Source organism: Suillus subaureus (genome assembly GCF_016647635.1).
Source record: "Suillus subaureus strain MN1 chromosome Unknown BJ212scaffold_1, whole genome shotgun sequence".
Taxonomy (NCBI): Eukaryota; Fungi; Basidiomycota; class Agaricomycetes; order Boletales; family Suillaceae; genus Suillus; species Suillus subaureus.
In genome coordinates this window covers 1312115-1339468 of record NW_024538557.1, presented here as the reverse complement: position 1 = coordinate 1339468, position 27354 = coordinate 1312115, and the positions used below count along the sequence as shown (strand labels likewise).

Below are 27354 nucleotides of genomic sequence, written 5' to 3'. Positions count from 1 at the left end.
AGACGGTCACCTGTTACAGTTTTGTACTGTCACTGACAACCCATCTCGACTCAGCTTGATGCACAGTTATCATTATCAGTTCGGGGACATGGGCCAGGTCCTGAGGCAATCGTTAGTTTCACGGGCTATGCTATATGACTGCCCTGAACCTTTGTTACTGCAGAAATGGCAGACGAGTCGTAGTGACTCAGTGGGCCAAGCTGCTCATTATTATTATCAATTAATAAAAGTCTTGCCAATTTGGCCCTTGGTATGTTTTAACGCTGTCAGATACCGGTTGCCGCTGTCTGTGACATGCTCATGCATAGCTCGATAATTGCGTCACAAACAGCACGTCATGCACCCGTATAATAAACAAATGAAGGTGCAAGGTGCTTCCTGGAGTAGGTCAGTTGAACGTCGTGCCACGTCGTATTCCAGCAAGGTCCGACAGGTTAAGCGAACCTACGAAAAGGTATAAGACAGACCTCTGAACTTTTAACGTAGGCACTGACGAAGGGAGCCCTTCCTCTAACCTTGATTTCAAACATGCAGCGTTCTCTCTTGCTTAATGCACTCGTCTCCATGGTGGCTCTTGCGGTAGCATACCCCATGCCAGGAGTGATTACGGGTTCCTGCGAGTATTCACGACATCAGTAGCATTGTAGTTATTAACATATCATGCAGCCGTAGCAAAGCGCAAAAATGAGGCGGCCAGTGGTGTGTACTTCCCGATTAGCTACGACGATGACAAGAAGCGCTGCAAGTATTCATGACCATTTGTATCACAAAAATGTTGACATACCTATTTAGCCGAGGATGAGGCTCTTGGGGTCTACTTCCCGATTAGCTATGACGACGACAAGAAGCGCTGCGAGTATTCATGACCGTCAGTTAACACCATAATGCTGACGTACCTATTCAGCCGAGGATGAGGCTCTTGGGGTCTACTTCCCAATTAGCTATGACGACGACGATAAGAAGCGCTGCAAGTATTCATGACCATTTGTAACACGAAAATGCTGACGTACCTATTCAGCCGAGGATGAGGCTCTTGGGGTCTACTTCCCAATTAGCTACGACGACGACAAATAGGCCATGAGCACCAGGAATGTTCCGGCAAGTATTCATCTAATTGACGATGACATATCTTTACTAACATGCTAATGCAGTATTACACAGCAGTGGCAGAGAAGATGCAGCACTAACACAAGTTGGGGAGAACCGGAAGGTATCCACTATTGTTGAGCGAAAGTGGGGCCACCCTAGCAAATGTTGAGAACGCACGAGGGAAAATTTACTGCGTCGAGTTTGACAATATTATTGAGTCATCCCATAATTGTGGCTGATATTCTTTTTCAAAATAAAATAAAATCACTTATTTTCCTTTGGGGTCGAAGACCATATGTCGGACATACTTAGCCTGAAGTGTAGCCAAATATTGGCGGTGTGGGAGTTAAAAGATAAATCGCCGCTGCCATGCCAGACGGCAGTCGTATGTGTCGCTTCGACTCCAGATGAGGTTCAGAGCAGGGAGAGGGGGTCACCGTTGCCGCGAATGAGTTAAGGGCTGTAGCCAGCAGCATGCTTCAGCGATGAAATCAACAGGTATTAAACTATTGATCACCTAATTATCACGATTCCTTCATGTTGTGCTAAGTGGCAGACTGGCACTAGAGGAAGGGCAGTGGAAGTATGGAAGGGGATGATTGATGAATAACTTAACTTACGGTAGTCTCTTTTAGCAATGTACATCGGCTAGCGAGTCGAATTACTGGTATTTGAGACCTCAATTGAGCTCCCCAGTGGTTAGGCAAGAAATTTGGAAGTCACCAACCTTGGACCTACAAACATTCCAGACAAAAGTAATGACATGAAAGAGAGCCCCTCGGATAGAGGGTACCCATCGATATACTGTTCCAGTACATATGACGAGATAGCAAGGCGCGCAGGCCGACGACGTATCACGCCACAGGTGGTCAGGATGCAATCTCGTAAGCTGTGTCACGAAGAGTACATAAACCTGGCGGCCCGTTGAAGGCCCGCTCCTGATATTCCAAGTTCGGTAGAGGTCCCCACCCTGGACTTTAAATTGGTGACTCGATTACATCTTCGGACGAATGGTAGTAATTACTAATAGTACAGCTGTTAGACTTACTTTCAGGAGCTTTCGGCAGTTCGGCGACCTCACCGTTTTGCTGTCACACGCTTTTAGATCGTACGGGTTTCCGACATGCCATGCACATAAATAACGCCTCTGCACTGGCTCTCGGGCCCCATCCATGATCACTGGCCTCGTATCTCTGCGAGCTCAGCAATTCGTTTTCGCGTCTTCTACGTTAAGTTTAAGGCTCACGCACACCATGTCGACAAAGGTCCATACTATTGCACAGACAGGATTCGGCACTGGGACGAATGAGCTATATGATCGGTGAGTTAACTACCATCTGCGTGGTCCACACTGCGCTAATACATAAGCTGTGCGTAGGGCTCGTCCTTCGTACCCAGCTGAGTGCCTTTCGTACATTCGTCAAGTATCAAAGAGCACAGCACCTTTGAACATTGTCGAGTGAGTCACACACGTTACTTGTACTTCCTCCCTTCAATTGGCTTTCAGAATCGGGGCAGGGACAGGTATTTTCACCCGTGCCTTGTTAGCTCACTCTGAGTGGGCTACGAGCATTGGTACGCTGAGAGCTATCGAACCTAGCGACGGCATGCGTGATGTATGGACGAAGACTGTCGATGATAATCGCAGTTCTATTGTCAAAGGGACATTTGATAACACCGGTGTGGAAGACGGATGGGCAGATCTTATCATTATCGCACAGGTGAGTAGTATTATCAATATAAAGGTAGGTGCAGGTATTAACTCATCGGACGTATAGGCATTCCATTGGTGCCCCGATTATGGGAAAGCATCGGCTGAATTCGGTCGTATTTTGAAGAAGGACGGCGCAGTTGTGTTTATATGGAACCTTGAAGACAGGTCCGCTTCTGCTATTTTCTTTGTATCAATTCTTCTGACAGCATTGAAGAGACGGTGCAGGCTGGGTTGCTCAACTCCGTGACCGCATCGAGGCCCATGAGAAAGGGACGCCCCAGTTTCGTCTCGGTCTCTGGAGGGAGACGTTCTCTACACCTGAGTATGTCTCCTTGTTCCATCCTCAGGAGGAAGAAGAGTGGGCATATCATCTTCTCGCTAGCGAGCAAATTGTTACGGATCGCGCTCAGAGTAAAAGTTACATTGCTGTACTCCCTCCAGATGAAAAGGCCAAGGTAGTGGAGGACGTCAAAGGTATCCTCGAGCGAGGAGATGGTAGAGTTTGGATTAACAAGAAGGAGGGCACGTATCAATATCCATACAAGACTTACATAGTGGTGTCTAGGAAGAAGTAGACTTGGAGGAAACAGTCGAGTAGTCATAACTCCGAGTCAGAATAGACGTTGTATAGAAAACCTTACTCGCGACACGGGACTGCAGTGGTAAAGCTACAAATATCTGCCAGTTATACATTAGATCTTTCAGTTGACATCAATCGAGCTGTCCTCTACAAGCCTGACAGCTTCTTCTAAAGCATCGTCTAGCTCGGTCAGCCATGCCCACTCCCAATTTTTGGTGATTGTGTCACCGAGCTCGTGCAAAGGGACGTCCTCTTGAAACGCGCATAGTTGGCCACTGCGCATTGAACGCCGAGCCACTTCCGATGAGAATGGCCTTCTCAACTTGTCGTAGATGGCGAGGGCCCTAGGTACCGTTTCTAGGGTCGTAGATTTGTGACCAAGAACGGTCATGAGTAAGTAAGCATCCTGTCAAATCAAATCAGCACGGTGTAAATTTCTCGGAGTGTAGTCGTGCAGAACTGACCTCGATACTCTGGCCAGCACCGGAGCCTTGGAACGGAGTCATTGCATGTGCGGCATCTCCCATGATCGCGACTCGCCCGAAATTAGTGGATGGTAAATTTTTCGTGGTGTGCACGGCCCAAAGCGTGCCCTTTTCAACACACTGGAGATCGTCAGTAATGAATAGCAACTTGATACGAGTGACAGACCTCGAGAATGTGCTGTGCATCCTCTTCAAAGTCTTTGAAAGGCTCAATAAACTGCTGAGCAGTGAGTTCACTAACCCACTCGTCATTCGTCTTTCCTTTGAAAGATGGACGAGGAATATCTGTATCAGCTTCATATGCCGAGCCAGCGAGGTCACGATCAAGTGTGAAACCCGCAAAATTGACGTATTGCCCAAGAGAAATTGGGTATGCAAGGAAGTACTACGATGCATCAGCCTCAGCACAGTGTACACCACTGATTCGAGAGTCTCACAGCATCTTTTCCCATGTACTGTGGATGAAAGCGCCGCGCCAAATTAATGGTATGAAATACAACTGGAATTAGGCTTACCTGGGTAAACTCCCTTAAGACACGATGGTCAGGGCAACGCGCGCGCAGCTTCTGTGCGGAAACTAGTGTTCTGTATGCAGCGACGCCGCTCCAAATTGGGTTCATGTAAGATAGCACAGATTGCTTTTCATCGGGATCCATACCCTCAGCCAGTTCACGAAACATGTAGGGCCGGACTGTAGATTTGATCCCATCAGCACCGATTAGAACATCGCATGTTGCAGTCGATCCATCCTTGAATGTTAGTGTAATTGGTGAATTTCTTGAACAGTCTTCCAAGGGCTGAGTATATGATACTAGTCGCTTGGCGTTGTGCGCTGTGCAGGACGGTGGAATAAATGAAAGTAGTACGCCATGGAAGTCAGCTCGATGGAAACGCATAAGTTTGCCTGTTCTACCAGCGGTGTTCAGGGTGGGATGCATTTGAATACAGAGGAAAGTTGACCTTTCGTCATCAAGTCAAACAGCTCAATACCGACGGCTTGATCACTTTTACGGCTCTTAACAGCTGGGACTAAATTTCTCTCAGTGGATTCGAACATGTATGGTATACGATTTCTACTGACCATACTCCTCTGTGTATTCGTAACCGCAACGTTGAAGCAGTTGCTGTTCGAAATCGGGTCCCAATTTCCGTAAGACCTGAATGATTGTCTCAGGCTAGCATGTCTTTTATTTTCCAAGATCCATACCCTGAATGCCCTGGGCCAGACACCAACACCAGCCCCAATTTCACAAAAGCTCTGCGCGGCTTCATACACGTCGACGGCAATATCCTGGTGCCGGGACAAAGCAACAGCTAATGTCAAACCGCCTACCCCTCCTCCGCTAGGGCAGTATTGTAATGAGCTTGACTACGACAACAAGCTGAAGGCACCTTACCAGATAGCGATCCTAAATTTTGGGTTAGACATGGTATCGTGGTTCGATAAGCCCCAATGGTTGATTATACATCAGTGCTGTCGTTGCGCGGCCGTTAGGTGGATCTAGGTGAGAAAATGTACAATTTTGTATTGCAACGTAGCACGAGGAACATTGTTCTCTTGAGGACTAGTATGTCCGATTGAACTATGTCGGGTATCATCAGGGGGAGGCTTCACTTATGTGATTGAAATCTGAATCATGCATGAAAACAACATGAAAATCTATGAACGAAGGTGTAACAAAGTGTCCTGAAACTATTACCAGTGTCAATGTTGGATAACATATAGAGCCTGTCAGAAAACTTGAATGGGCGTTGCCGCACATGCGGAATGAATGGTTGGAACTCAACTTGCAGCTCCGAAGCCTGCTGATAGTCCTGATTTGGAAAAATCAATCAACGATCGAACAGGTTCAATTGAGTTACGGTAAAGCAAAACTTGAATATACATATGTGCTCGTGGACCCGACCTACTCGTCGGTTCCTTTCAACATCCTCTCCAAACCTGCAGGCTCTCGATGCCTGGATAGCATCCCCGAAATCACTTGTGCTCACTGATACCTTTCATTCTGGTCACCTTTCGGACCTCTACATCACTCTACCCACTCGCGACGGCACACGTGGTCGCCCGTTTGCATCCCCTGTAGAAGGTACACCTCTCGGATATGGACACCACCTTGTCTTCTTCCACCCACGTAATTCCGAAGCATTACTGCGCACAGATGGGACCGACGCTGACTTTTGTCCGCCTGAACCATTCACACGCCGGATGTGGGCGGGTGGTACCATGACATGGAATAAGGAACGAGCATTGAAAGTAGGAGAGAAAGCGACTGCAGTGTCTACTGTAGCCAAGGTAGAGAAGAAAGGATTTGAGGTCGGGAAACCGATGATATTCGTCAAACAGAGAATTGAAGTGACTGTGGAAGGACGAAGTGAACCTGGGATGGTGGAGGAACGAGCACATGTCTACCAAGCATCTGTAGCTGGTGTAGGGAGCCGCGTACCCCGTCAAGGCGAGTCCTCGAAACAACTAGTGACTTACCTGGGTGCTGATACAGACACCTCTAATCAGTAAAGGATCTCCCAAAGTCTGAATTCTCGTTGTCCTACACTCCGACCCTGACGACGTTATTCCGCTTTTCAGCTCTCACATTCAATGGGCATCATATACACTTGGACAAGGATTATGCGCAGAAAGTTGAAGGATATCCAGGTGAGTTCGAACTTTATTTCTCGGCCAATATCATATAAATCCTGTCCCTAGAAAGACTCGTTCATGGGCCCCTGACAGCCCTTTTACTTTTAGAGAGCCTTATTTACTACCGCCCAAGGGCTCAACTGCGCACCTTTAGCTATCGCGCACACAATCCTATTTTCGTGAATTGTGCTGCGACGATACATGGTGCTATTGTGGCAAAGGACAGAGCGGAATTGTGGTGCGAAAACGATGAAGGGGTTGTTGGCATGACTGGCGTTATTCAGTTCGATGAATAGATCTGCGATGTCGTCGCATCAAACCTCCGTTCGCAGTCTTCTCGGGACATCGACAACGTCAAACTCGTACGACACCGACGCTCGTAGCTGTTTGTGCAGGCAATGATGTTGGAACAGAATTTCAGACGATATCAGATGAGTAATGTGTTTGTGTTGGTTCGATAGTACATACTCTTGCACTACGGACACAATCACATACCGCCCATGTATGCATTACTGACCACGACAATAAGCTATTGAAGGACATCTCATGCCTCCCTTAGTGCGTACCTGAAGCAAGTAAGCACGAGATAGGAGTTCGGCGAGAGCGAACGTACATTTTCACAGGAAACAGCCCTTCGGGAAGTCCGTGTTGGATTTTCTCTTGGATCATCTTGAGACCAGCAGTCCCGGAAAACATTTTTGAACGCCAGGTCTGACCTGCATAGCAAAGATAAGATTTTGTATAACAAAATCGCTCCTTACGAACCGGGTGAAAGTCGAGTCTTGCTCGTCAAAAACGGTCACTGGCTCATTTTGCTCGCGGCATATATTCTCCTTCACTATGATGAGACTCCTCGCATCACGCAGAGCCTTCTTGCTCCTCTGCAGGAAATGCACAAGATCATCATCTTTCAAGTGGCCTAGGCACCATTGGCACCATATCACGTCGAATTTCGATTCTGTATCATCAACACCATCTTGCGGCAGATACCCAACACGATCCAGAGGTGTCCCTGGCGCAACTGGGTCAAACGATTGCAAAGCACCTTTGAAGAACGTAACGCTCTTCGATCGATCAGCGATACCCTTCCATAAAACTCTATACCCGCTGTCATTGGTTTCTAAACCGGATTCGCTAGCTTTTCCGCGTGATCGGGCTTCGTTGATAAAAGGCTCTACAGGCTCGAGCAGGACGACGTCTGAAACAAGAGGAAGGAGAACGTCTGACGTGACGCGTCCGACACCTGCACCGACATCAAGAGCTCTCACACGTCTGGTGTCGGACAGAGGGGCAGAGAGACTCCGAAATGGCGATGGGACTGTGGATAGCTCTGGGAGGAGATCGAGGAGGAAGCGACGTGATCCAAGAGAATCGACACGAGGAAGTGACTGTCACCAATGTTTCAGTACAGAGTTTCGGCGAGGGGTGAGATTTGAGTCACCCCCGTTCCATATCCACCTGAATGTGATGTTAGCCGATGTTCGATAGCAGAGTGGCTAGCAATGAAGCAGACCAAGCACGCCGTCGTAGTTTGCGGGCTGGGTGGCCCAGTATTGGATACCTGCTTCAAGGTCTGGAACTGGATTGGTTGAAGACATTATCTATCGTTACTGTGATCATGATGCACATCCGAGATCTGTGTATGAAGACTAGGGTCACGTGATTTCAACTGAACTACAACATCCTTATGCTGTTGATCTCGAGTTAGCCAAACCTTTATAGACGAATGAAGATAGACATTCCTTCTAATATCGAGGAGTATGTCTACATTGGTTGGAATCGGAAGACGAACGTGATGAACGAAGACGCTCGGCTATTGTATTCAACGACAAGATTATAATATATGGCATTCGCTCATTTACGTACCATCTGAATCTACGCATATATATCATCAAAGTCTTCGTCATTTGTCCCGAGAGACGTGTTAACGTTCCCTGCCGAAGGCGTGCTCAACACGGATGACACAGAAAGTTGCTTCGATATTGTATATTCTTCTCTCTCCAGTTCCCGCACCATATCCCACATCTCTTCATCCTGGTCATCGACCAAGAGGCTTGGTTTACTGCTCTTTGGAGGCGGCGGAGCAGGGTTGGGGATTGGGTCATCAAATGTTTCGAGGTCATTCCACATTGCCTCTTCGTCGATGTCCATCCCATCTGCGATCTCGGGTGGCAAAGTTTTATATTTGGCTTTTGGTGCGGGAGGTGCAGGGGAAACAGAACGTTGTGCTCTGAACGCAGCGAGACGTTTCTCTTCCTCTCTAACGACAGCATCGATATCGAAATCATCGTCTTCGGCCTCTGACGACGAGGGTGGAAGAGACGGGGCACGTAAAGAAGACGAATCGTCATTCACGTCTGCACCCTCAAAGTTTGGATCGGTGAGGTCGATAACGTTGTCGCCACCGTTTCCTCCTGGTTCCTTGCCATTGACAAGGCCTTTCGCCTCATCACGCCATACGCTCAATCGGACCTTCATTGATGTGTGATTGTGACATACGAACAGCGATTGATATTCGGCCGTACCTGCATTCGTTTCGAATGGACATAACTTTTCAACGCGCTCAACGGTGTCCTTGAACGGTGTCTTTGGATATAATCTATGAGACCAAAACTGGTACACTTGGAGAATTCGTTGGAGGTCTGAATGCTAAACAGATATCCAGACATCTGCATCAGTGCCCAAGCCCGCTGTCAGTGTAACTCACCTCATGACCTTTCCCTTTAACCTTAAAATCCTTGATATTCTGAATGAGCTGTGGAAACCCCGATGCTCCTATCAAACTTGTTTCATCGAGTAATACAACCTTCTTTCTCTCCTTTTTCCCTTCTTTTCCTTTTTCCTTGCTATCCTTTCCCCCCTCATTTTCTTCGTCGGGACCTAAATCTCTTGGTGGGGAACTACTAGGCAAGATTTGATGGGGTGTCAACGCGTGTTTTGCCTCGGCCTGTTTGCGGAGTGCCTTAAGGTCAAGGGCAGGTGCAAGGGGCTTATATCTTAGGTCATCCTCCTCTGTGTCATCATTATCAATGTCGGCGAAAAGCGCATCTACGTCTGGTCTCGGCGCCGAGCTAGTAGGTCTCTTCGGCGCTGGTTGCTCGTCTTCGTTGTCTGAGTCGGAAAGAAATAATGTTTCTCTAGGGCGTTTCTGAGAGCTGACTGTATCCGAATGCGGCGTAACAGCGCGAGCAGGAGAAATCGGCTCGTCCCAGATGTCGTCAAGAGACATGACTGTTCTGGTGTAAAGACGCGTTATTTTGATTTGTTTGTCCGACGCGCGTTATGTTTTCCCCCTCCACGGTTTACAGTCAAGCCAGAAATCCCACAGCTTTCTCTTCCGGATTCACCGCGTATGCCGTGCCTTCCTCTGCAACCATCATTCGTCAACCATACGGTAGTGCAAGGATGGCTATTTCACGTTGTAGCTGTTGAGCTTGAATGTGTGATGATTATCCATGAGCATTCAAGTTGGGCAAGGGTAGGTCGCTGCTACAGCCTGGGACCATGTAACACATCAAGCGACGATTACAAAGGTTCAGCAGTCAATTAATCACCATTCACTGTTTGAGAAGGTCAGCCTTGGATACTAGCCCCCGAAAACGTCGATTGATGTATTACTTTATATCACTTGCTGCGACAGTGTCTCGCGATTTTGTCTGCATAAATTTTCGAGCACAACGTTATTTTGCACCCGCGTGACAACCATGTGCGCACGACAGAATCTGGAATCGCTGTCAGGAAATCGATATCAAAACCCTGCTGCAACCAGGTCTCATCCAGACTCCAGACCTTCAGATGGCTATTACTAAGTACGGAAAACCTAATTACAAGATAATAGGTAGGTGCAAGTGAAGTCACAATCGAGTGACATAACAATTAACCTATCGGACTCCCTCACCTCCCAGCTCGCACAATTACTCGTACCAGGTATTCATTTCCCTCAGGAACCTATCACATCCGCCATAGACGATATTACAGCCATCTGGATGGAAGAGATCGAGAGGAAGGAAGCAGTCATGTGTGTCTTTTGTGTTTGAGATATGAAATGTGATGCAGAAGACAGTTCGAGGTTCCAAGAGAGGTTCAGGTATTCGCAAGTCAGGAGTAGACTAAGCCCACATCGACACCCTTTGAGGCCTGATGCACATTGCAAACGTCTGCATTCAACGTTGAACGACTTGTGAGTCGTTGAAGTAGGCGACTGCGAGACATCCCTTTGAAACTCAAATGATTCATACACTTCCTGGTATTCATAACCCCACGACGGACGGGCTTTTCACCGTTTGTAGTGACAGAATCAATTCACCCAGGAGCTATAAAAGGCAGAGTAAATAACATACAACAGTGTGAACTAGATACTGTCACTCTACATCCGGTGGTGCCCAGAGTACACAACGCCCACTTGCGTTTCCTGTTGCACATCTTTCGACAACGCTTGGGTGGGAGCATGTTACAGCTTGTGTAGCAGTGAGCCTGATATGACAAAGTTATTCATGGTCACCGAAGACTCAGATCACTTACCGGCTGTCCTTGAGTCTCGCAATCAAGTGTCCCTGAAATTAAAAATATCAGAACTAGTTAAACTGGTCCAGCTAGTGTATGTGTGAGTACCTTGCATGAATATATATCTAGAGCGTAGTTCATATTCCCGATCTACGATGACATCAGTCAGACGATAGGCTGCGCCCGGTTGTAACAAATCACTGACTGTGAAGTGGGGAAATACGTCTGGGTTGGGATTCCAGACCGCACGAAGAATAGTCACCCATTTGCCCTGGAAAGCGTCAGTGAGGGAGAAGAGAGTACGATGATGAGGCTAATCCTTACCGTCTGACAGTTGTGTTTTATCCCGCGGAATGGCGTGAAGGAGGGGAAAGCGGGTGATGAGTTGTACTTCGCGACATCCAAATCCCACACTGCAAAACCGTCAGTTTGTCTTGACGCACGCAAATATATCACTCACATCTTATTGAATCGTCGTAACTCGTACTAACGATACTTCTCCCTCTCGGGTCCCAGTATGCTGAGCTCACCGACTTTCCATGTTGGAATATACCGCGAACGGTACCCTTTCCCTTCTTTGAACAGACTAAGTCTTCGACAGTGTTTTGGCTGAGTTGATATGGGCCAGTTGCAGAGGTCAATTTCTGTAGTTTCCTGCCGTCCCACACCCTTGGAAACCTACTATTAGAAAAGGGCATAGATGATGATCATATCTTACTTCAATACACGACTGTTCGACGCCGTGAGCAAGAAATGCGGACTTGTCGGGTTGATACTAACGGTGCCAATTTTCGCAGCTGACAAACCATACCAACAGGCCTTGTCCTTTGGTTCCCGAAGATCAAGGTGAGTGAGGCCGCCGGAAGCGTCAGATATCCACATCTCGTGGCCACCAACTGGAAGGTCCATACTTGTGATCAGGTGTTCTGAAGAGAATATTTCTTGCGAAATTCCCGAGACGAAAGACAAGCGGCGTATTGTGCTATCGTATGAGGTCGTAAATAGCTATAAAAATGCTCTTAGTGCAACCGTTCTATGAATAAGTTAGGTCCTCACACTATGCGCATCAACTGGGTCGAATTTTATAGATGATATTGACGATATCGAAGAAGCAGGCCAGTGACACTGGAGGCGCCAATGTTTCCCGCCTTCTCTATGGTCTGCAGAGATGTCGCCGTCTTCATCTTCAACCTCGTCTACGGGAGCTCTGGCATCCCATATTCCAATTTGACCGTGTTTGTCTACATGCATGTTAGCAACTTGCCAATAACTTGACCACGGTACCTTACCGCCAAAGAACACTAGATCCTTGGTAGCCTCGGGGTGGTAGGCAGCGCTGTAGACTCTGTCCACAGTCACCTTGGCGCGAGACACTACCCTCATCTTCTGAAGTTTATTTGTCAATTCTTTTATTTCAGTTTCATTCTTCTGGTCTTCATGAAATACAAATGCATCCGCATCTGCGGCACGTTTTGGTAGCGGAACATTCGTGACTGCTTGCAGAGACGATCGGAGTGAGCTGAGTTCTGACTCCTCTAGTTTGTCACCCAACGTAGTGAGATCCAATTCCTGATGTCTGGGGCGTTTTGCAAGACGAGCTTTCTCCTCAGCCTCAAGGCGCTCTTGCTCTTCAATTTGGCGCCTCTTCTTCTGTTCTTCCTGCAATGTGATCAATCGTAAATGCTGGAAGACTACAATCATACTGACACTCACCTCCCGCTGCTTCTTCTGGGCGGCGGTTTCGTTTGGGTCCACGACCTCCTTCTTAAGACGTGCGCTCTGCCTACGAGGCGCCTCTACAACTTCACGTTCTCGTTTCACCTTCTTCGCAGATTGGATGGGCTTCGCTCTTATTTTTGGGACAGGCTTGGGTTTGGGGGGAATGCCGAGTTGAGTGACAGCGTCCTTGAGATCAAGCTCCTCTAGGAGTGCGCGGTTGCGCGCGATGTTGGCTTCACGCTCGAGTTCACTTGAGTTGAATGTTCAGCACTGGACTGTGCGCAAAAAATGAAGTGGACTTACTATGCTGTTAACTCGGACATCGTGTACGTTTGGTGTATGTAGGTAATTGAGGACAAGATCAAGCCATCGGTGAGGTGAGACCAATCAAACGCGTCGCGTGACGTCACGGTCATGCGCTTTTGCGTCACGGCCCCTGTCTTGCTTACTAGGTGACCATGCATTACCGTGTGCAATACAATCTCATCCTTCACTGTTACAATTTCGATATCGACTACAGTACAAAAACTGCGGATACAACGACATGATCATAAGGAGAAATCGCTAAAAGAAACATGTAGGTAAGCCAGGGTCGTCAGAATGATGTAAGACCAGGGAAATATAAAGTTGCGCAGGGGGAGCAGATATCGAATAGATATAATAGCTGCGGACGTGACAAGAAAGCATGTGCAGGACAGCAATTGTATAGCCCGATAATGTTCTAAGATATCAAATGCAGAGACGTTTCAAAAAAAAGTGGGGCGTCGCAAAACAGAAAAAGAAGAATGCTAGTCGCTGACAAGCGACAAGGAATCACCAGTGAAATGAAGGACACGTCTGGAGGCAGGAAGACCAGCTAACACACCTCGGCTCAAAGGTATCTCCCTCCTACGAAACTTCAAACACAGAAGTTTCAAGAAGCCTAAACTGAGTTGTGTCCTTCGAATTCTCGCTCCATCCCACAATCTCCCTCCAGTTGACCGAATTCGCCTCCTTTTCTCCTGCACCTGCGAACAGTCCCACATCATCGTCCGATAACCCGCGGAAGATGAGAAATAGGCGCGTGAAGACGCAGGGGTCAGAGGTAACTGAAATGTCAATTGCGGCAGCTATCTTCGAGGGGGAGAGAAAGCGGTAGGCAATGTTTTTGTGGGCTGAAAATGCGGAGATGTTGTTGCTATGTGCGTCAATGTCAGTGTCAGGCATGTCAGACGAATGGCATGGGAACACGCACTTGATGAAGTTGGTTCGCGCATGCATAGACATGCCTAGCTGGTCTAGGACGCTCATAAGGTGGGGCACGAAATCTCGGAAAGACATAGCGTATCCGTTTCGTGGTGCAATAAAATCATTAGGGTCGACCATCGCTGGGTCGGGTCTGCGCAGTATAAGGATCAATGATCTAGGGATGAGAGGCACAGCACTTACACAGCTTCGTAATATAACGACGTTGTGACCATCTCACTCTCAAAATGCTCGAGCGCACCACCAGGGTGAACACGTAGAAAATACTTCACTTTGGTTTCGTTAACTGGCTGCGCAGGGGGCCATGTAAGTTCAAGCCTCCATAGCGGGTTGACTGAGAGAATGACATCGCAATACTGCTGGGCGGGTGAAAGGATGCTCAGGTGGCATTTGACAGAAGAAGGCCTGGCAGCAGTCGTGAGCTTACTCATGACACGCGAGTCGAAGAGCATGTCGGGTGGGACGTCAGGATTGACTATACGGGTGCCTGTGAAGTCAACAGTGTGGGTGTCGCCGTCATGTACTATGTTCAGCTTGCCCCAGAACTGGCCATCGACGACGGTACCGTCTTCCATGCGGGCCATATCGACGTCGTCGGCAGAAGCAACTGTTGTTTCTAGGACCACGTGTTGGCCGGGCACGAGCTCCAGGTTAAACGTGGCAGGCATTTCCGTGACCGGCGGCGGACTGAAGACATCTCAAGCAGTGCACGACTACCTCAAAAGTGTACTTACGGTGGTGGCCTATGACACAGTTAGCTTAGACTAGTTTATGACCACGACATTAAACTTACGGTGGTTCATCAGGTGGCGGAGGGGCGTCGCTTACAATCTCCACCCGCAGCCCCTGCACGCCCATTATCGCAATTTGGTATGAATCCTCGCCGGTCAACTACTCGTATCTGCCATGAGCCATCTATATCAGAAATAGATCTCGATCACCCACATAGATATAGGGCCCGGAAACCAGCCGCTGGCAATGACGTCAGAATATATCATCCAACCCGACGACGCCAACTTACAGAGGCATGAAGGGATGCGAATTCAACTGGAACACGCAGGCCGAAGATGGCATCTGGGGGAGGTTTTGTCCAATCTCTAGCTACCGCTTCGAGTTCCTGTGCAGAAACAAATCAGCCGGAAACGGGCAACGACCACCGCCACTTACGGGGAAACTATTGGGCAGCTGCGGCGGAAGGAAGATATTACAAGAGAATATAAGGGCGAAGGGAAAATGTTCGTACCACTCTGACTGTCTCCATATCCTCGTAGGCAAGTGTGAGGAGTCGCTGTCGTGCAAGCGCCATTTGGGCTTGCCTCTCGCGGAACTCGCTTTCCTTGTCTTTTTTCTTGAACTTTCCCCAGAAAGATTGAGAGGGGAGACTGGCGCTGGTTGATCTGCATGAAGAAAACATTTGAAGGCTAATAATTGGAAGATCTGTGGCCTTTTCTTACGCTGGAGAGAGAAGCATAGCTGAAATAACGGAGGGCTTGGGATTAGAGTATGAGGAAAAGAGTCATGCCAAACTGAAAAGGGATTTTTGATTATTAGCAGGTCGAGAACACGCGATAGAAACACGAGGCAAGGAGTCAATTGCTGCAAAAGATAGATCAAGTCATCAAGCGCTCAAACCAATCCCAGGACCCGGACTCACGAGAACTTTCTTTAGCCAGTTTGATGATAATCAATATCCACAGTAGGTAACCCTTGGCCCGACGTCGATACGAGCCTGACAAAGGTCTTCCAATGTCAAACCAATCATTCGATAATCACTTCAGATGTGACTCGAGCGCACATCAAGCTGTGTAGATGCGTGGCACGTGGTAACAGCGCGGAGCATGTTACATGCTCCAAACTGTGCAACCAAACCAAACATCAGAATCATGTTTCGAGCTGTCGTGCGCCAGAAAAATCTAACAAATGCTTCACGCTTCACAGTAAACCACAGGAATTTTGTTTCTACGGTTCTTCTCTCCCGAACTTGGGAAAATGAGACTCTGGTCACTTTGCGTCATGAAGCGAAAACTCGAGGTCTTTCGACGTGAGTGACTTTCGGCTCCTACGGTTTACTTCTTTCGCTTTGTTCTCTTCATTTTATTCGCATTAGAATCCGAACTGATTTTACTATCAGCAAGGGCAACAAATCTGACATCATAAACCGAATTCAGGTGTTTGAGGAATCTAGAGCTCTCCCTTTTTCGCAGCCTACACCCGCCGCATCTCGCAATGCGTCTTCGTCTGCCACTCCATCACAGGCTGTATCTCCAGGCATACCGCCTGCATCCCAGCCCGCGAGTGCTTCAAAGACGCCCGACCTTTTCATGGTCAGATTGCCCAATCTCTCTCAAGATGGGCCAAACGAACCCGTTCAAGCAGTGAGTATTTCCCCTCTTTCCTTGATCGATGAGGCGGTTCGATTTTAAATACGTGTCTAACGGTTTTATTCCCTATCGACCATATCGAGTCTTTGCCACATGCAAACTCTTTGATATGACCTTGTATTTTCACATCTGATTATCATCCCCTCAGCCCTTCGTTCCCGATTTTTGGGATTCCTCCAGTCCGAAACCCGAGTCCATAGAGCCTTCTCACCCAAAATTACACGTCGTTTCGGGGTCTGCGACGCATCCTGATGGTGGTCCCACCTACAAGCTTGAGAAGCCTCAGGATACGGTGGTTATTGAGGAAGTGGTGGTTATTGAGCCCGAGGGTCAAGCCAAACCCGCGATTGAATCTGGTTTTTTCCGTGACTTGGCCAACGACCTTGGGCTGCAGCCGGGTTTTCGAGTTGGCGAGGCGGTCTCGAATGTGGTGCGGGCTGCCAAGGAGCAAGGGCCTGATGTACAAGCAAAGTCTAGGCCCTTCAATAATGAACAAACCAGAGGAGTTTGGGTCTTGCTCGGTTTACTCGCAGGATCATGGATCGTTGGAGGGTGGGTGAATCGTAATCGGTCGGTGCCTGAAGTGCACAGCATGGAGGAAGGCAAGCACTAGAATCATTTTTGAGTGATATGTATCGCAACATCCTCTTACATCAAGACTCTCCTATCTGGTTGTCAGATTCCCGACGTCAAGCGTCTGTCTCAAAAATATTATTCTGATCATACGTTTACTTCGCTGAAGATGGACTGTGGATTGCTTCAAGATAATCTCCTCCGTTCATTTTCTGTGATGAATTTTCGAACCACAATGTGTTTGACAGGTCTAGTTTCGCCAAGTCCAAGTCGGACCAATCAAAGGGATACAGGCATTCCTCCGTATTCCGCATCGTTTATTTCAGGCCACACTCGGCCATGCGTTAACCGCGAGGCAGAGAATGCATCATTGCTCAAATATCAAGATGTTGAAAAGACTAGGTTAGTAAGTCATCATCTTAATATATGCTATCTTCATTCATCTATTAGTCTGTCTAGGGGAGACTACTCTAATACTAGCACTGGTGCACGCAATTCCATAAAGAACATAACGGACAACCCACTAGCAGAAGTGAATAAACGACCCGTTCCAACACATTACCGACATTACTACTAGCTGGTTCGTCAGATCTGTATTCATCATGGACCTTCCTTCGTCCGAAATATCCTCGGGACAGAACTAAGTTAGTAGTTCCGGCCGTTGGGCGTTAATGTCATAGTATTTTGGGCCACTCCCTTTTTGCTCTAGTCGACCGGGCCCAACGAAGGGCCTGCTACCGCCACGACCTCATGCCAGTCGACGAGGCAGGAAGCAGACCGGCACAAAAAGAAGATGAACCGTTCGATGCGAAGTTCTGACGAGGTTGACAATGAGTTCGGGAAATTAGTCACTGTTCTATGGATCATGAGTGATGGAAGTTAGCTGATATCAATTCCCCAAAGTAAAAACATACTTTTAGATGTATTCGAGAAAGTGATTCCATGATCAGTGGAGTGGCACTGGTTGTACAAAAGTCATCTGCACGGTTCAAAAAGCAAAAGAGAACAATAGCCCACCGCGAGGGTCGAACTCGCAGCCTTCAGATTACGTCAGATAGAACCGACAGTCGTAAAAGTCTGACGCTCTATCCGATTGAGCTAGGCGGGCGCCCGAAAAGCAAGACCGCCACAGCGCTTTAGACTCCGCTTGGTTGGAGCGCGTCGCTTGATATAAAGCGCGACGCGTCTTCGTAGGGGCATTTACGTGTTTTGTATTTCTTTCACTCTGCCCTGAGAAAGCATGCCGGTCAAGGTATCTTCGTTGGTTAACGCTCGAACTTACAACTCGCTCATCTTTGACGCAGCCTAACTCAGTTGCCTCCAAGGCGCCCGCTTCCAAAGCTGCCAAAGCACCCGTGTCGTCAGCGGGACAGCAGAGAGCAGCTAGGAAGGCACCTTCTAAAGAGGATGGGGACATGAAAAAGAAGCGCAAGAAGGCAAGGAGGGAGACGTACAGCAGTTATATTTACAAGGGTGTGTTCGCCTATTCGCTTTCGCTTGCATTGCGATGTGATAACTAGCTAATGTGTTTTCTCTTTTAGTGCTGAGGCAGGTCCACCCCGATACTGGTATATCGAACAAGGGAATGGGCGTTTTGAATTCATTCGTGAATGACCTGTTCGAAAGGATCGCCACGGAGGCAAGCAGTACGTCATTTTGGTCGGTTTTGTTTTGTTTTGGCAGTGACTGATACCTTTCCATTGTGCAGAACTCGCATCTTATACGAAGAAATCTACCATCTCCTCGCGTGAGATTCAGACAGCAGTGAGGCTCATTCTTCCCGGAGAGCTCGCGAAGCATGCGATTAGTGAGGGAACGAAGAGCGTTACAAGTGCGTGTTCTTTTCCCTTGTGGGTGCAAACGATAACATTTGTTACTGGGTAGAATTCTCTGCTGCCAGGTGAGACATGCAGTCATGCAAGCCACGGCAGTGAGGAGAGCCGGGTCTGACCTTGGCGCGTTAAGCATGGTAAATGGACAGATATGGATCTATTAAATATGTAGCATAGTCCATCTCGTAGATATTATACATACCCTCCTAGTAGCAACAGCATATCATCTAACATGACGCATAATCGTTTCCAAGAACTTAGAAACCTGCAGGATTGATGAGTTGTGTAACGGAGACGCTACGGAAAGGAAAAGACACGTACCATATTTGTTTCCCGCCTCTTTCCGGTTCCTGCGTGCCTGTGCGATCTTCTCCTCCAGTGCCTCCCGGTTGTGGTAAGCATCTGTGAGGAGGGTTGTCAATTGGTGTCGTGAGCGGGCCGTGGAGCCTAGTTTTGCGCCCTGTGGAGAGTAGCATTGTGAGGACTAGTCTACCACACAGCGGAAACATCAAGAACAGCATACAGACCTGTACGTTCATCCGTGGTTTTTCTGGCTCCCCGGTCTTGACGCCCGTAAGAGCCTTTCTATCCTCCCTCTCCTTTATCTCTTTCCGTGCTTTCTCCATCTCTGTCTGCATGTTGACCTCCGCTGCTTGTTCTGCCTCTCTCTCCACCTCACCTTTCTCGAGCGCGCGGACATGGGCATCATATTCTTTCTGCCATTTATTGACAAATGCGGCGTAGTATGCCTGGTCGTAGGCGGCCCAGGCACCGGAGGGGAGGAGGTAGTACCCAGGGTAGGTGTCGGTAGGTGTTGGAGGCGGGGGAGTGAATGAGGCCACCTCAGGAGCAGATGAGACGGTTGGTGTGAATGTGCTCGCTGCCATGGATGTAGAGGATACTGTAGAATTGGGTCTCGAAGAGGAACCTGTAGGGGATTAGGATGAGAGACGCAGAGTTGTAGGGAACACACCAAGAGAGAAGAAGTCCACAGAGGACGCCTTTGGCAGTGCTTGTGGCTTGTAGTCCTCACGATCTAGGTCGACGCTGGATTTGCCCTTCTTGATTGAAGGGGGTAGGAAAGACGTGGATGCCTCCTCGCCATCCTCTTGCATGCTCACTGGTGCATGGAACACTAGCCCTGGACCATTTCCTCCTCCAAGTGCCCGTTCAGCCTTCTTGGATTTGACGGGCAGAGGTTGGGTAGGCGCGGGTAGCATGTTAAGAAGAGATGATGCGCCTGCCCCTTTGCTAGATGTGATTCGGAGTTTCTTGGCTGGTGGTCGGTCGTCTGTATCAGACTCATTGGAAGGAAGTGAGGGGAGCGTGATTTCTATCTTCTTTGTGCGTTTTGTTTTGGCTGGTGGTGGAAGTGAGAGACTTGATGATTTGGGCGGAGGGAGGGAGAGACCAGAGGGTTTCGACGACGCTAGTAGTGGTGCTTTTGCTTTAGGTAACGATGCGGACGGCACTTCGTTGTCACTGTCGACATCGCTGCCGTAGTCTTCTATGCCTAGCATACTGTCTTGTTCGTCGTGGTGAGCGATGAGCAGGTGTTGATGGTTGTTTGTATCACTTCCTCCTTAGTATTGTATTGAGGACCTCACTGTAAGCTTAGGCAAGGATGGCGTCGCCTGCACCACGAAAAACGCACAGATACGCTACGCCGCGTCAATCAGTGACGCCGCCTAGACAGCGCCGCATGGTCAGTGCACGCCCCGCTGGTACACCCTCCAGGCGCACCGAGGACATCGCTGCAGTACAAGACGTCATGGACGTCGACGACGTGCAAATGTATAATGAACGTGTGCTAGGGTCAGGGAGGGAGACCATCTATGCGCGCACGGACGAGATCAGCGTTGCTTTTCATGCTGCACTTCCGTTTGAAGTCAGGCGCGAGTTAAAGGGTGCTGGTACGTCTATTCTGTTCAACTCAACTCATCCAAACGCTGAAAACAAGCCTCGCCATACACAGATTTCTATTCTCAATCTTGGACCGGTGCAGTTGATGCCATCACGGGGTATGCCCTTGCTGCGTCCTCGAACACCTGCTTCGTCTGGCATCACCCCAAACCAACTACATGCTACATCCTCCCGTGTCCACCTTCCTCTCAAGATTATGCACAACCGCTGTCTGCACCATTCCATGCCCTCGTCCCTTCCAGGTCACGCTCAGAACCTGGTCTCGTTCTTCTTTCCATTCGCGGTGACATCCGTTTCTGGGACAGCATAACTAGCGGTCTGGCAGGCGGCGGCAGCTTCGAAAGCATCAATCTCGAGCTCGGAGAGGGAGAGTATACGTCTGGATTACTTAGGGTTGACGTATGTGCCTCAGCACGCTCATATCTTTTGTGTTGACGTACACTTGCAGGGTCAAATTTACATTGCGTCTACCTCACATGGACGTCTATTTAGACTCACGCTCACATCTCAAAGCGGGCGGCATACGCTCTCAGCAAGGCTCTTTGCACCGCCACCCGCACCTGGGCTCTCTCTTGCGCGTCTTCTCTGGTCCACGCCTGCTCCCAGCCTACACTGGGGAATATATCTGCTCTTGCTCTTGGTTCTGGTAGTGGCGAAGTTGGAAGGGGTATAACAGCAGATAAGGAACTATGGACGCTCAGCGAGACCCGCGTGCAGAGGTGGAGCTTGAATAAGGAGGTGTTACTGAGTGAAGTGGATGTCCGAGAGGCAGTGGGAAACGTGGAGGATCTGGAGGGTGTTGATTTTGGCGTGGAGAGGTGCGTTTTGATCATGCTGTGTTAAGATTTTAGCTAATTACCGCATCTACAGCGATGGGACGCTTGTTGTCCTCGTCTCATATGCCGGGTCCGAGCAAGAGACAGCTGCAATGGCGCTTGACCAGTACGGCGGGTTTGGTATGGGCGCACCAGTACCGAGAAGGATATATGCGCTCGTCAGACTTAGTGCTAGCACGAAGCGGGGTGAGGTGGCCAAGTTTGAGGTGGGAGGTGGGGATGGAGGTGTGATAGAGGGCATAGGTGGAGGCATGAAGATAGATGGTGTTACGGGAGTGCCATATGCTACGGTGGGACTCTATCCTGGCTCTGCATGAGATCTAGCTAAAAGGCGTGCTCATAGACAGCCGTATCGGCACCCTCGCATCCTCGTCTGACACTCCTTGGGGGAGGTGCAGTGGTAGCGATTAGATTCGTAGATGTGGTCGTGTTTTGTGCTCGGGGTACGTCCTCGTCTCTGCTTGTCACAATCCAGCGAACAACCCTGACCTCCTTCTGGCATAGACTCTCCCTACCAGGATCGTCTCACCCTAAAAGCCCCCAACACAGATCAGATACTCGGACTAGGTGTGCTCCCACCAGCCCAACCTCCAATGCACTCTTTTCCTGCAGAACAGGAACAAGGGGAGGGAGCAGGGCCCGAGGACGTGCTCATACTAACAGCTGGCGTGCTCATACGTGCTCGAGTGGATTTGGGGAGGGTCAGAACATTCGATGAGGCGTAAGTCGCGCTCCTCTCCCTCTATTTCTTTACTCTAATGACTGAGCCTATCTGGCTCCACAGAACCGGCCGCGCGATCCTCATAAGAGCACTCCTCACACAAGCCATACTTTACGGAAGCAACCCTGACAACCCCCTACATTTCTCGTTCCCGCCCGAGGTTGATCCAGAGGCGCTCATGACAGGTGCAGAGGGGTTAAGCAGGGCCGTCCTCGAGAGCGGTACGTGCATTTTATTCTCCCGGCCACTCTGGAGACGCTGATGTCTCCTACTATGATCTCTGTCGGTGATTCCCATCATTGGCGTGACATCTTTATTCCAACCGAAAAGACCCAGAGATCATCCGCCCAAATCATGACCTTACCTCTCAACTCACCTCTCGAAAAGATAGGCTCAGTTGGCTCATACGTTTCATCAACGATAATGCAGCACTCAGGAAGATGTCGCAGCGCAGCCGCCAGCGTCTTGCTACGGATGCGGAGAAGCTTTATGCGTGTCATCAGCTTTGGTTGAAGATGAATGAACATTTAGAGTGCGTCCGCACTTTATTTCTTCCTTTATTTACTCCCCTGATTATATATCTACACAGCGCTGGGGCCTCCCACTCTCTCGTCACTGATGCCATTCACGCATTCACAGCCGCCCACCCTCTTTTGCACCCCTCCGCTTCGCACGATGTCATCCGAGATTTCTTCAGATACAGAGTAACAGAGATTGGCCGGCTGATTCCGTTCATGGTGGAACGGGTTGAGAGAACTGGAGAAGGAGCCATGAGAGAAGTTGGAGGGGCTGTTGTTGTGAGTTTTTATACTCTCACTCTCTCGTGTTTTGTATGTGCTTGGAATAGTTCTGATGTGGGCCCTAGACGATTCTGCAAGCAGGGCTCTCGTATAGAGCGTATAATCTTGCTGTGTATGGTGTCGAGCTGCCTATGATTAAGCCGTGGACGAGCCGTCCGAGTGCCATCGATGGTGTGTTGAAGCTTGTCGATACAGCCACGAGGTGCGTAGTTTTGGAATGCGTTTATATTATGTATCGTAACTCTCCTTTGCTATAGGTTCGCGCTCGATCCGAGTAAAGCAAACACTAAAAGCGCATCGAGAGAGCTTCTCCCGGAACTCGCGACAGTATTTTTTGCATGTGTACAAGAGAGATTGGATTGGCTCGACAGGCAAGTGGCTTGTCTTAATACATAACACGAGAGAAGAAAGCTAATCGACGCATAGCCCCATAGCAGCAGACGAACCCGGTTCCGAGAGGGACCATATAGAGCTCAAAGAACGCTTCGACCAACTCCGCCCCGAGATCCTCGAAACTCTCCGTACGCCTTCCCTTCTTTCCATCTTCCTACTTTCATCTCCCTAACTACCCCATGAATTTACAGGCCTGACATCCCACCTACTGAACGCTCTTACGCTTGCCGCATCCCACGCCGACTTCCGCTCTCTTGCCGCGCTGTTACACCAAGACACCGTCTACCCACCGTCTTCCAATCCGCACGCGCACACGATCGAAGAATATGTCGACCGCTTTGGCGGAATGTTTGCAAGGGAGGTGGTACGGTGGTGTATGGTGCATGGGGAAGCGAGAGTAGTGTTTGCGATGGAGGAAAGCGGGAGAGGTGAGTGGGGGAAGTATATGGATGAGTACTGGGCAGAGGAGGAGCAGGGAGGCAAATGCGACGCGGTGGCGTGGTTGAGGGATTTGGGGCAGGGGCGGTGGAGTGTTGCTGGCACAAGGTTGTTGAGAGAAGCGAATGGCGCCGGGGATGTGGGTGTTAAGCATGTGAGTGATTTTGGATTTCGGTGCTTGGATTGGGGCAGGTGTTGATCGGTGTGCGTTGTAGTTTATGCTTAGCGTGGGCAAGCTTGCGCATTTGGCGCAGATGCAGGAGGGTACAGGTGCGGATGAGACTGTATTGGATGGTACGTCTTTCAATTTCTTTTCATATCGATGTGCTTGACTAAATGCTGTCCAGCGTTCCATGATAGCCTGGATTTCATATCGGTGCAGGAGAAAATGCTTCAGGAGTTCCGGGAACCTGCCAGCAGTTTGCGGGGCAAACAAAAACAGAGCTTGGACGCGCAAGTGGATGCTGTAATAAAGGCGAAAGGGACGAGACTGAGAGCAGAACGGAGGCACGGGCTGCTTGGGGTGCGTGGATTTCTATTGTTTCTCTTGATTCGTGGTGCTGATTTCCATGAGCAGATAATGAAGATTTTTGTGAGGCAAGTACTCCAGGGCAAGGCGCTCAGCTTGGAAGATGCGGTAGACATGCTCACATTGCAAGATAATGTGGAGGGCGTGGAGAATTATGCTACTGCGCTGCATTTGCTTGCGCATGCTGAGGTAGGTCGTGCGTATCATGGCTTTTTGTCATTGTAATGACGACTATCATACAAGGATATTCCAGACGCGAGGAGACAATCCTCGTTCAGAAGAGTATGGTGTAGAATATACAATCACGATGAGTATGTTCCATTTCCGTATCCTATTTGCCAGCTTTAATTGTCACTTCAGCTGGGACTCTATCCGCGAAACTGCCAACATCACTGACGCCCAACTAACCTCCCGCTTCCGCGCAACCGCGCTTTACACTACGTTCAATGTTATTCTGCTCTCGCCCCAATTATGTCAAATACCAGGTGTCGACCTTGACCCGAACGAATGCTTGCCGGTGCCTTTGATGCCCGAAATCAAGTCACGTTTCCCAGGCATACAGGAGGACATGGTGGGTGACCTAGCGAGAGATTACAGAGCTGAAAGCTCAGGAGTCGAGGGACTGAGACTGGGAGACGTGTATCATCGTGTCAGGGAGCTGGTGATGCTGGACCTGGGGTACACAAGAGAAGGATTTTAAGTATAGTATCGTACGAGTCCTGCAGTTGCAAAATCTATACAAAATATAGAAATCTCCAACTTGCTAGCCTCTTTTTTGCCCTCTGAAATTCGACTTTAGCAGAAAGTGAGAGATCCTCAAATGTCCGTTTCCTGAGCTCTATGGCATACTCATCCTGGCGCGCTCGTTCCTGGACCACCCACTTCTTGTAAAGGTCAGACAAGGCGTGTTCGTGTGCTTCGGTAGGCGCATTGGGTGGGAGGGCAGCAAGGACTGAGGATTTGGCAGCCTCGAAGCGAGTGTTACTCTGATAGTGATCAATTCGGATCGCTGGTTCTGAATCACGCTAATGTAGAACATACCTCTGCCCAGTATGCGTGGTTGAACGCGTCGAGCTGTTCTCGATGGAGTTTCCACTGCAGTTCGTGGTCTACCGTATCGTCTGAGAATTCTCTGAGAGAGTATGGGTGCTGTTTAGACTCGGAAGGGGAAGATGAAGAGATGGCAGTGGTGTATATGATAGGCCGGAGGTTGGAAGTTGGGTCTGGAAGCCCGATGAAGTTAGATGATGGCCTGGACGTGTGGATAAGACGTTTGTGCACGGAAAGATGGGCGAGAGCTCGAGGTATCCGTGGTGACATGGTGGTGGTGGCTTGAGACAAAGCTTTCCCTTACATGGACGCATTTCGTTACAGTTTCAATTCTTGTTCGTCCAACGCATAACGGAAGGAACGATGGTCTGGCCACCATGTGGTGTAGGTACCAGGAACATCTTCCCCGACTACCTCCAATATATACGTGTCAAGGTTCTAGACAGTCAGGCAGTCGCCTGGTAACCAATTGCAACGATTCAACTGTTGCATGCAGCATACCAGACTTCCTATCGGTTTAATTGCAAGGGTAAAAATACAAGTGATAAAAAAACATGGTGATGTCGACAAATATTTAAAAGACGTAGTGGAAACGTAGGTAGAACAAAAAATGCAACATCAACTCGGACAAGTTGCAACCGGAGAAATGGTGAAAACGAACAGCAAAACTCAACTACGAAACACAGCTAATTCAAAAAATTAGATGGATTAGACCCATCAACAGCCGCTGCTCGCTTGATCGCTCGCTTTTCTTGCTCCATTGTAAATGGGTCACTGAGACTATACCGCCGCTGGGCAATACTTGAAGCGCGCTCCCGGATGCCGGGGAACAACCTCCGCACAACGGCGTCTAGCTGAGGCCAAATCTCGTCCGACGTCTCACCTTGCAAAGCAACAAGTCGTGCCGACTTGTTAGCCGGCGATGCGTAATATGCGAGCAGGGGCGACGTAGGAATCATAAAACTTGCTTGAGACGGCGAGAGAAAACCTCCTGATTAATCACCCGTCGGGACTTGTTATGCAAACATTTAGGCTTTGAATCCACGTACGGGGTTATCATCAGGGCGCCTCGTCAAGGGTTCACCTGTCTCGTCATCGAAGCCATCCACTTTGGGTCGGTTGTATGACATGTTGTACACGCGGCCAGATGGCAAATGAACCCAGCGGTCAGATATCCGACTCAGGATTACATTATCTGCGACATCCAAGTTGACTACAAGACTTAATGGGGTATTCTGGATCCTGAGGCCGTAGTCAGTATGCAGGGCCCGACAGCACAAAATTAAGTTACGAACTGGAGATGGGCGTCAAGCAGTTTACCTTGACCTAACGTTCGTGGAAAACCATCCAAAATCCAATGCTGTAAATACGGAGCACTAATTCAGGCCCGTAGCCATGTCGAAGGGAATTATGATAAACTAACCCTGTTGTTGAGTGACTCAAGTTTACTTGCGACAACTTTTAGCATGACGTCATCAGGAAGTAAGTTTCCCTGTGCAACAATTTCTTCTGCCTGTCTGCCAACTTCAGTTCTAATACCATGGGTCAGCACCGCAGCACCATGTACCGTAATCACATATGTGACACGTTGAAATTGACCTCACCTCTCTGCGATGTGCTGCCGCAAAAGGTCTCCAGTGGAAAGGGACAGTATGTCATACTTCTTCACGAGGCGGGCTGAGAGTGTTCCCTTGCCAGCACCGGGTTTACCGAACATGAGCATACGCAAGACCTTGCCGTCATTTTGCTCTGTTGAGCGCAAATTGTTGAGATAGAATGGGAGTGCTTTTGAAACTGATACAGAATGGGAGATAGAGCGGGCAGTTGAAATGGGGGCGATTCGTATTGACGGTGCGCGAGCGAACAGAAAGGTCATGAGGGAAGCGAGTGGGATTAGAGACTTAT

The 27354-nt window shown here is 49.0% G+C and overlaps 14 protein-coding genes and 1 non-coding gene across 15 annotated transcripts; 6 read left to right on the top strand and 9 right to left on the bottom strand.

Moving 5' to 3' along the window:
• The first annotated feature begins 496 nt into the window (after window positions 1-496).
• On the top strand, window positions 497-1262 carry BJ212DRAFT_39829 (uncharacterized protein). Its single transcript, XM_041343100.1, has 5 exons — window positions 497-616; window positions 667-741; window positions 793-852; window positions 1019-1098; window positions 1152-1262. Exons 1-4 carry the CDS (start codon window positions 529-531, stop codon window positions 1072-1074), a joined length of 279 nt encoding a protein of 92 aa, XP_041200075.1. The 5' UTR covers window positions 497-528; the 3' UTR covers window positions 1075-1098; window positions 1152-1262.
• A 1080-nt stretch (window positions 1263-2342) lies between these two features.
• On the top strand, window positions 2343-3378 carry BJ212DRAFT_1256933 (S-adenosyl-L-methionine-dependent methyltransferase; the record flags this gene model as incomplete). Its single annotated transcript, XM_041329821.1, has 5 exons — window positions 2343-2410; window positions 2468-2548; window positions 2597-2810; window positions 2868-2968; window positions 3018-3378. The coding sequence occupies 5 exons, from the start codon at window positions 2343-2345 to the stop codon at window positions 3376-3378; spliced, it is 825 nt and encodes a 274-aa protein (XP_041200074.1).
• A 5-nt stretch (window positions 3379-3383) lies between these two features.
• Window positions 3384-5400, bottom strand: BJ212DRAFT_39915 (salicylate hydroxylase). Its single transcript, XM_041343102.1, has 9 exons — window positions 5266-5400; window positions 5076-5211; window positions 4950-5025; window positions 4829-4897; window positions 4384-4772; window positions 4306-4323; window positions 4035-4253; window positions 3848-3988; window positions 3384-3789 (listed from the first exon to the last, which is right to left on the bottom strand). Exons 1-9 carry the CDS (start codon window positions 5295-5297, stop codon window positions 3505-3507), a joined length of 1365 nt encoding a protein of 454 aa, XP_041200073.1. The 5' UTR covers window positions 5298-5400; the 3' UTR covers window positions 3384-3504.
• A 275-nt stretch (window positions 5401-5675) lies between these two features.
• BJ212DRAFT_1583789 (uncharacterized protein) lies at window positions 5676-6972 on the top strand. Its single transcript, XM_041342331.1, has 3 exons — window positions 5676-6321; window positions 6381-6521; window positions 6573-6972. The coding sequence occupies exons 1-3, from the start codon at window positions 5757-5759 to the stop codon at window positions 6800-6802; spliced, it is 936 nt and encodes a 311-aa protein (XP_041200072.1). The 5' UTR covers window positions 5676-5756; the 3' UTR covers window positions 6803-6972.
• A 78-nt stretch (window positions 6973-7050) lies between these two features.
• BJ212DRAFT_1474399 (alpha-N-methyltransferase NTM1) lies at window positions 7051-8104 on the bottom strand (the record flags this gene model as incomplete). The annotated part of the gene is made up of 5 exons (XM_041339085.1): window positions 7051-7072; window positions 7120-7217; window positions 7268-7894; window positions 7948-7964; window positions 8020-8104. The coding sequence occupies 5 exons, from the start codon at window positions 8102-8104 to the stop codon at window positions 7051-7053; spliced, it is 849 nt and encodes a 282-aa protein (XP_041200071.1).
• Window positions 8105-8381: 277 nt separating this feature from the next.
• On the bottom strand, window positions 8382-9735 carry BJ212DRAFT_1443355 (replication fork protection component Swi3-domain-containing protein; the record flags this gene model as incomplete). Its single annotated transcript, XM_041337813.1, has 3 exons — window positions 8382-8978; window positions 9066-9155; window positions 9214-9735. 3 exons carry the CDS (start codon window positions 9733-9735, stop codon window positions 8382-8384), a joined length of 1209 nt encoding a protein of 402 aa, XP_041200070.1.
• Window positions 9736-10867: 1132 nt separating this feature from the next.
• Window positions 10868-13051, bottom strand: BJ212DRAFT_1474397 (WD40-repeat-containing domain protein; the record flags this gene model as incomplete). The annotated part of the gene is made up of 11 exons (XM_041339084.1): window positions 10868-10979; window positions 11028-11059; window positions 11118-11159; window positions 11215-11280; window positions 11334-11422; window positions 11470-11678; window positions 11728-12014; window positions 12066-12250; window positions 12299-12668; window positions 12723-12978; window positions 13032-13051. 11 exons carry the CDS (start codon window positions 13049-13051, stop codon window positions 10868-10870), a joined length of 1668 nt encoding a protein of 555 aa, XP_041200069.1.
• A 353-nt stretch (window positions 13052-13404) lies between these two features.
• BJ212DRAFT_1493182 (uncharacterized protein) lies at window positions 13405-15387 on the bottom strand (the record flags this gene model as incomplete). The annotated part of the gene is made up of 9 exons (XM_041341505.1): window positions 13405-13905; window positions 13963-14106; window positions 14157-14660; window positions 14708-14716; window positions 14767-14864; window positions 14919-14945; window positions 14995-15090; window positions 15141-15158; window positions 15217-15387. 9 exons carry the CDS (start codon window positions 15385-15387, stop codon window positions 13617-13619), a joined length of 1356 nt encoding a protein of 451 aa, XP_041200068.1. The 3' UTR covers window positions 13405-13616.
• Window positions 15388-15856: 469 nt separating this feature from the next.
• BJ212DRAFT_1474395 (uncharacterized protein) lies at window positions 15857-16967 on the top strand (the record flags this gene model as incomplete). Its single annotated transcript, XM_041339083.1, has 3 exons — window positions 15857-16014; window positions 16105-16348; window positions 16503-16967. 3 exons carry the CDS (start codon window positions 15857-15859, stop codon window positions 16965-16967), a joined length of 867 nt encoding a protein of 288 aa, XP_041200067.1.
• Window positions 16968-17162: 195 nt separating this feature from the next.
• Window positions 17163-18877, top strand: BJ212DRAFT_1443352 (histone-fold-containing protein; the record flags this gene model as incomplete). Its single annotated transcript, XM_041337812.1, has 5 exons — window positions 17163-17190; window positions 18278-18400; window positions 18469-18573; window positions 18636-18758; window positions 18828-18877. The coding sequence occupies 5 exons, from the start codon at window positions 17163-17165 to the stop codon at window positions 18875-18877; spliced, it is 429 nt and encodes a 142-aa protein (XP_041200066.1).
• On the bottom strand, window positions 17938-18035 carry BJ212DRAFT_t9. The gene has a single exon. It is a non-coding gene; the product is annotated as a tRNA-Lys (tRNA).
• BJ212DRAFT_39176 (mitotic checkpoint regulator, MAD2B-interacting-domain-containing protein) lies at window positions 18662-20324 on the bottom strand. The gene is made up of 4 exons (XM_041343086.1): window positions 19733-20324; window positions 19287-19687; window positions 19081-19219; window positions 18662-19024 (listed from the first exon to the last, which is right to left on the bottom strand). Exons 1-4 carry the CDS (start codon window positions 20277-20279, stop codon window positions 19017-19019), a joined length of 1095 nt encoding a protein of 364 aa, XP_041200065.1. The 5' UTR covers window positions 20280-20324; the 3' UTR covers window positions 18662-19016.
• A 59-nt stretch (window positions 20325-20383) lies between these two features.
• On the top strand, window positions 20384-25099 carry BJ212DRAFT_1443350 (uncharacterized protein; the record flags this gene model as incomplete). Its single annotated transcript, XM_041337811.1, has 20 exons — window positions 20384-20672; window positions 20735-21081; window positions 21131-21270; window positions 21333-21500; window positions 21553-21808; window positions 21862-21961; window positions 22023-22085; window positions 22131-22239; window positions 22303-22460; window positions 22570-22771; window positions 22829-23036; window positions 23105-23241; window positions 23297-23410; window positions 23466-23560; window positions 23624-24024; window positions 24086-24164; window positions 24218-24393; window positions 24448-24620; window positions 24660-24710; window positions 24760-25099. 20 exons carry the CDS (start codon window positions 20384-20386, stop codon window positions 25097-25099), a joined length of 3606 nt encoding a protein of 1201 aa, XP_041200064.1.
• A 34-nt stretch (window positions 25100-25133) lies between these two features.
• On the bottom strand, window positions 25134-25719 carry BJ212DRAFT_1474391 (uncharacterized protein; the record flags this gene model as incomplete). Its single annotated transcript, XM_041339082.1, has 2 exons — window positions 25134-25385; window positions 25441-25719. 2 exons carry the CDS (start codon window positions 25717-25719, stop codon window positions 25134-25136), a joined length of 531 nt encoding a protein of 176 aa, XP_041200063.1.
• A 416-nt stretch (window positions 25720-26135) lies between these two features.
• BJ212DRAFT_1474390 (adenylate kinase-domain-containing protein) lies at window positions 26136-27325 on the bottom strand (the record flags this gene model as incomplete). The annotated part of the gene is made up of 5 exons (XM_041339081.1): window positions 26136-26440; window positions 26495-26691; window positions 26745-26809; window positions 26873-26981; window positions 27054-27325. 5 exons carry the CDS (start codon window positions 27323-27325, stop codon window positions 26136-26138), a joined length of 948 nt encoding a protein of 315 aa, XP_041200062.1.
• Between the last annotated feature and the right edge of the window lie 29 nt (window positions 27326-27354).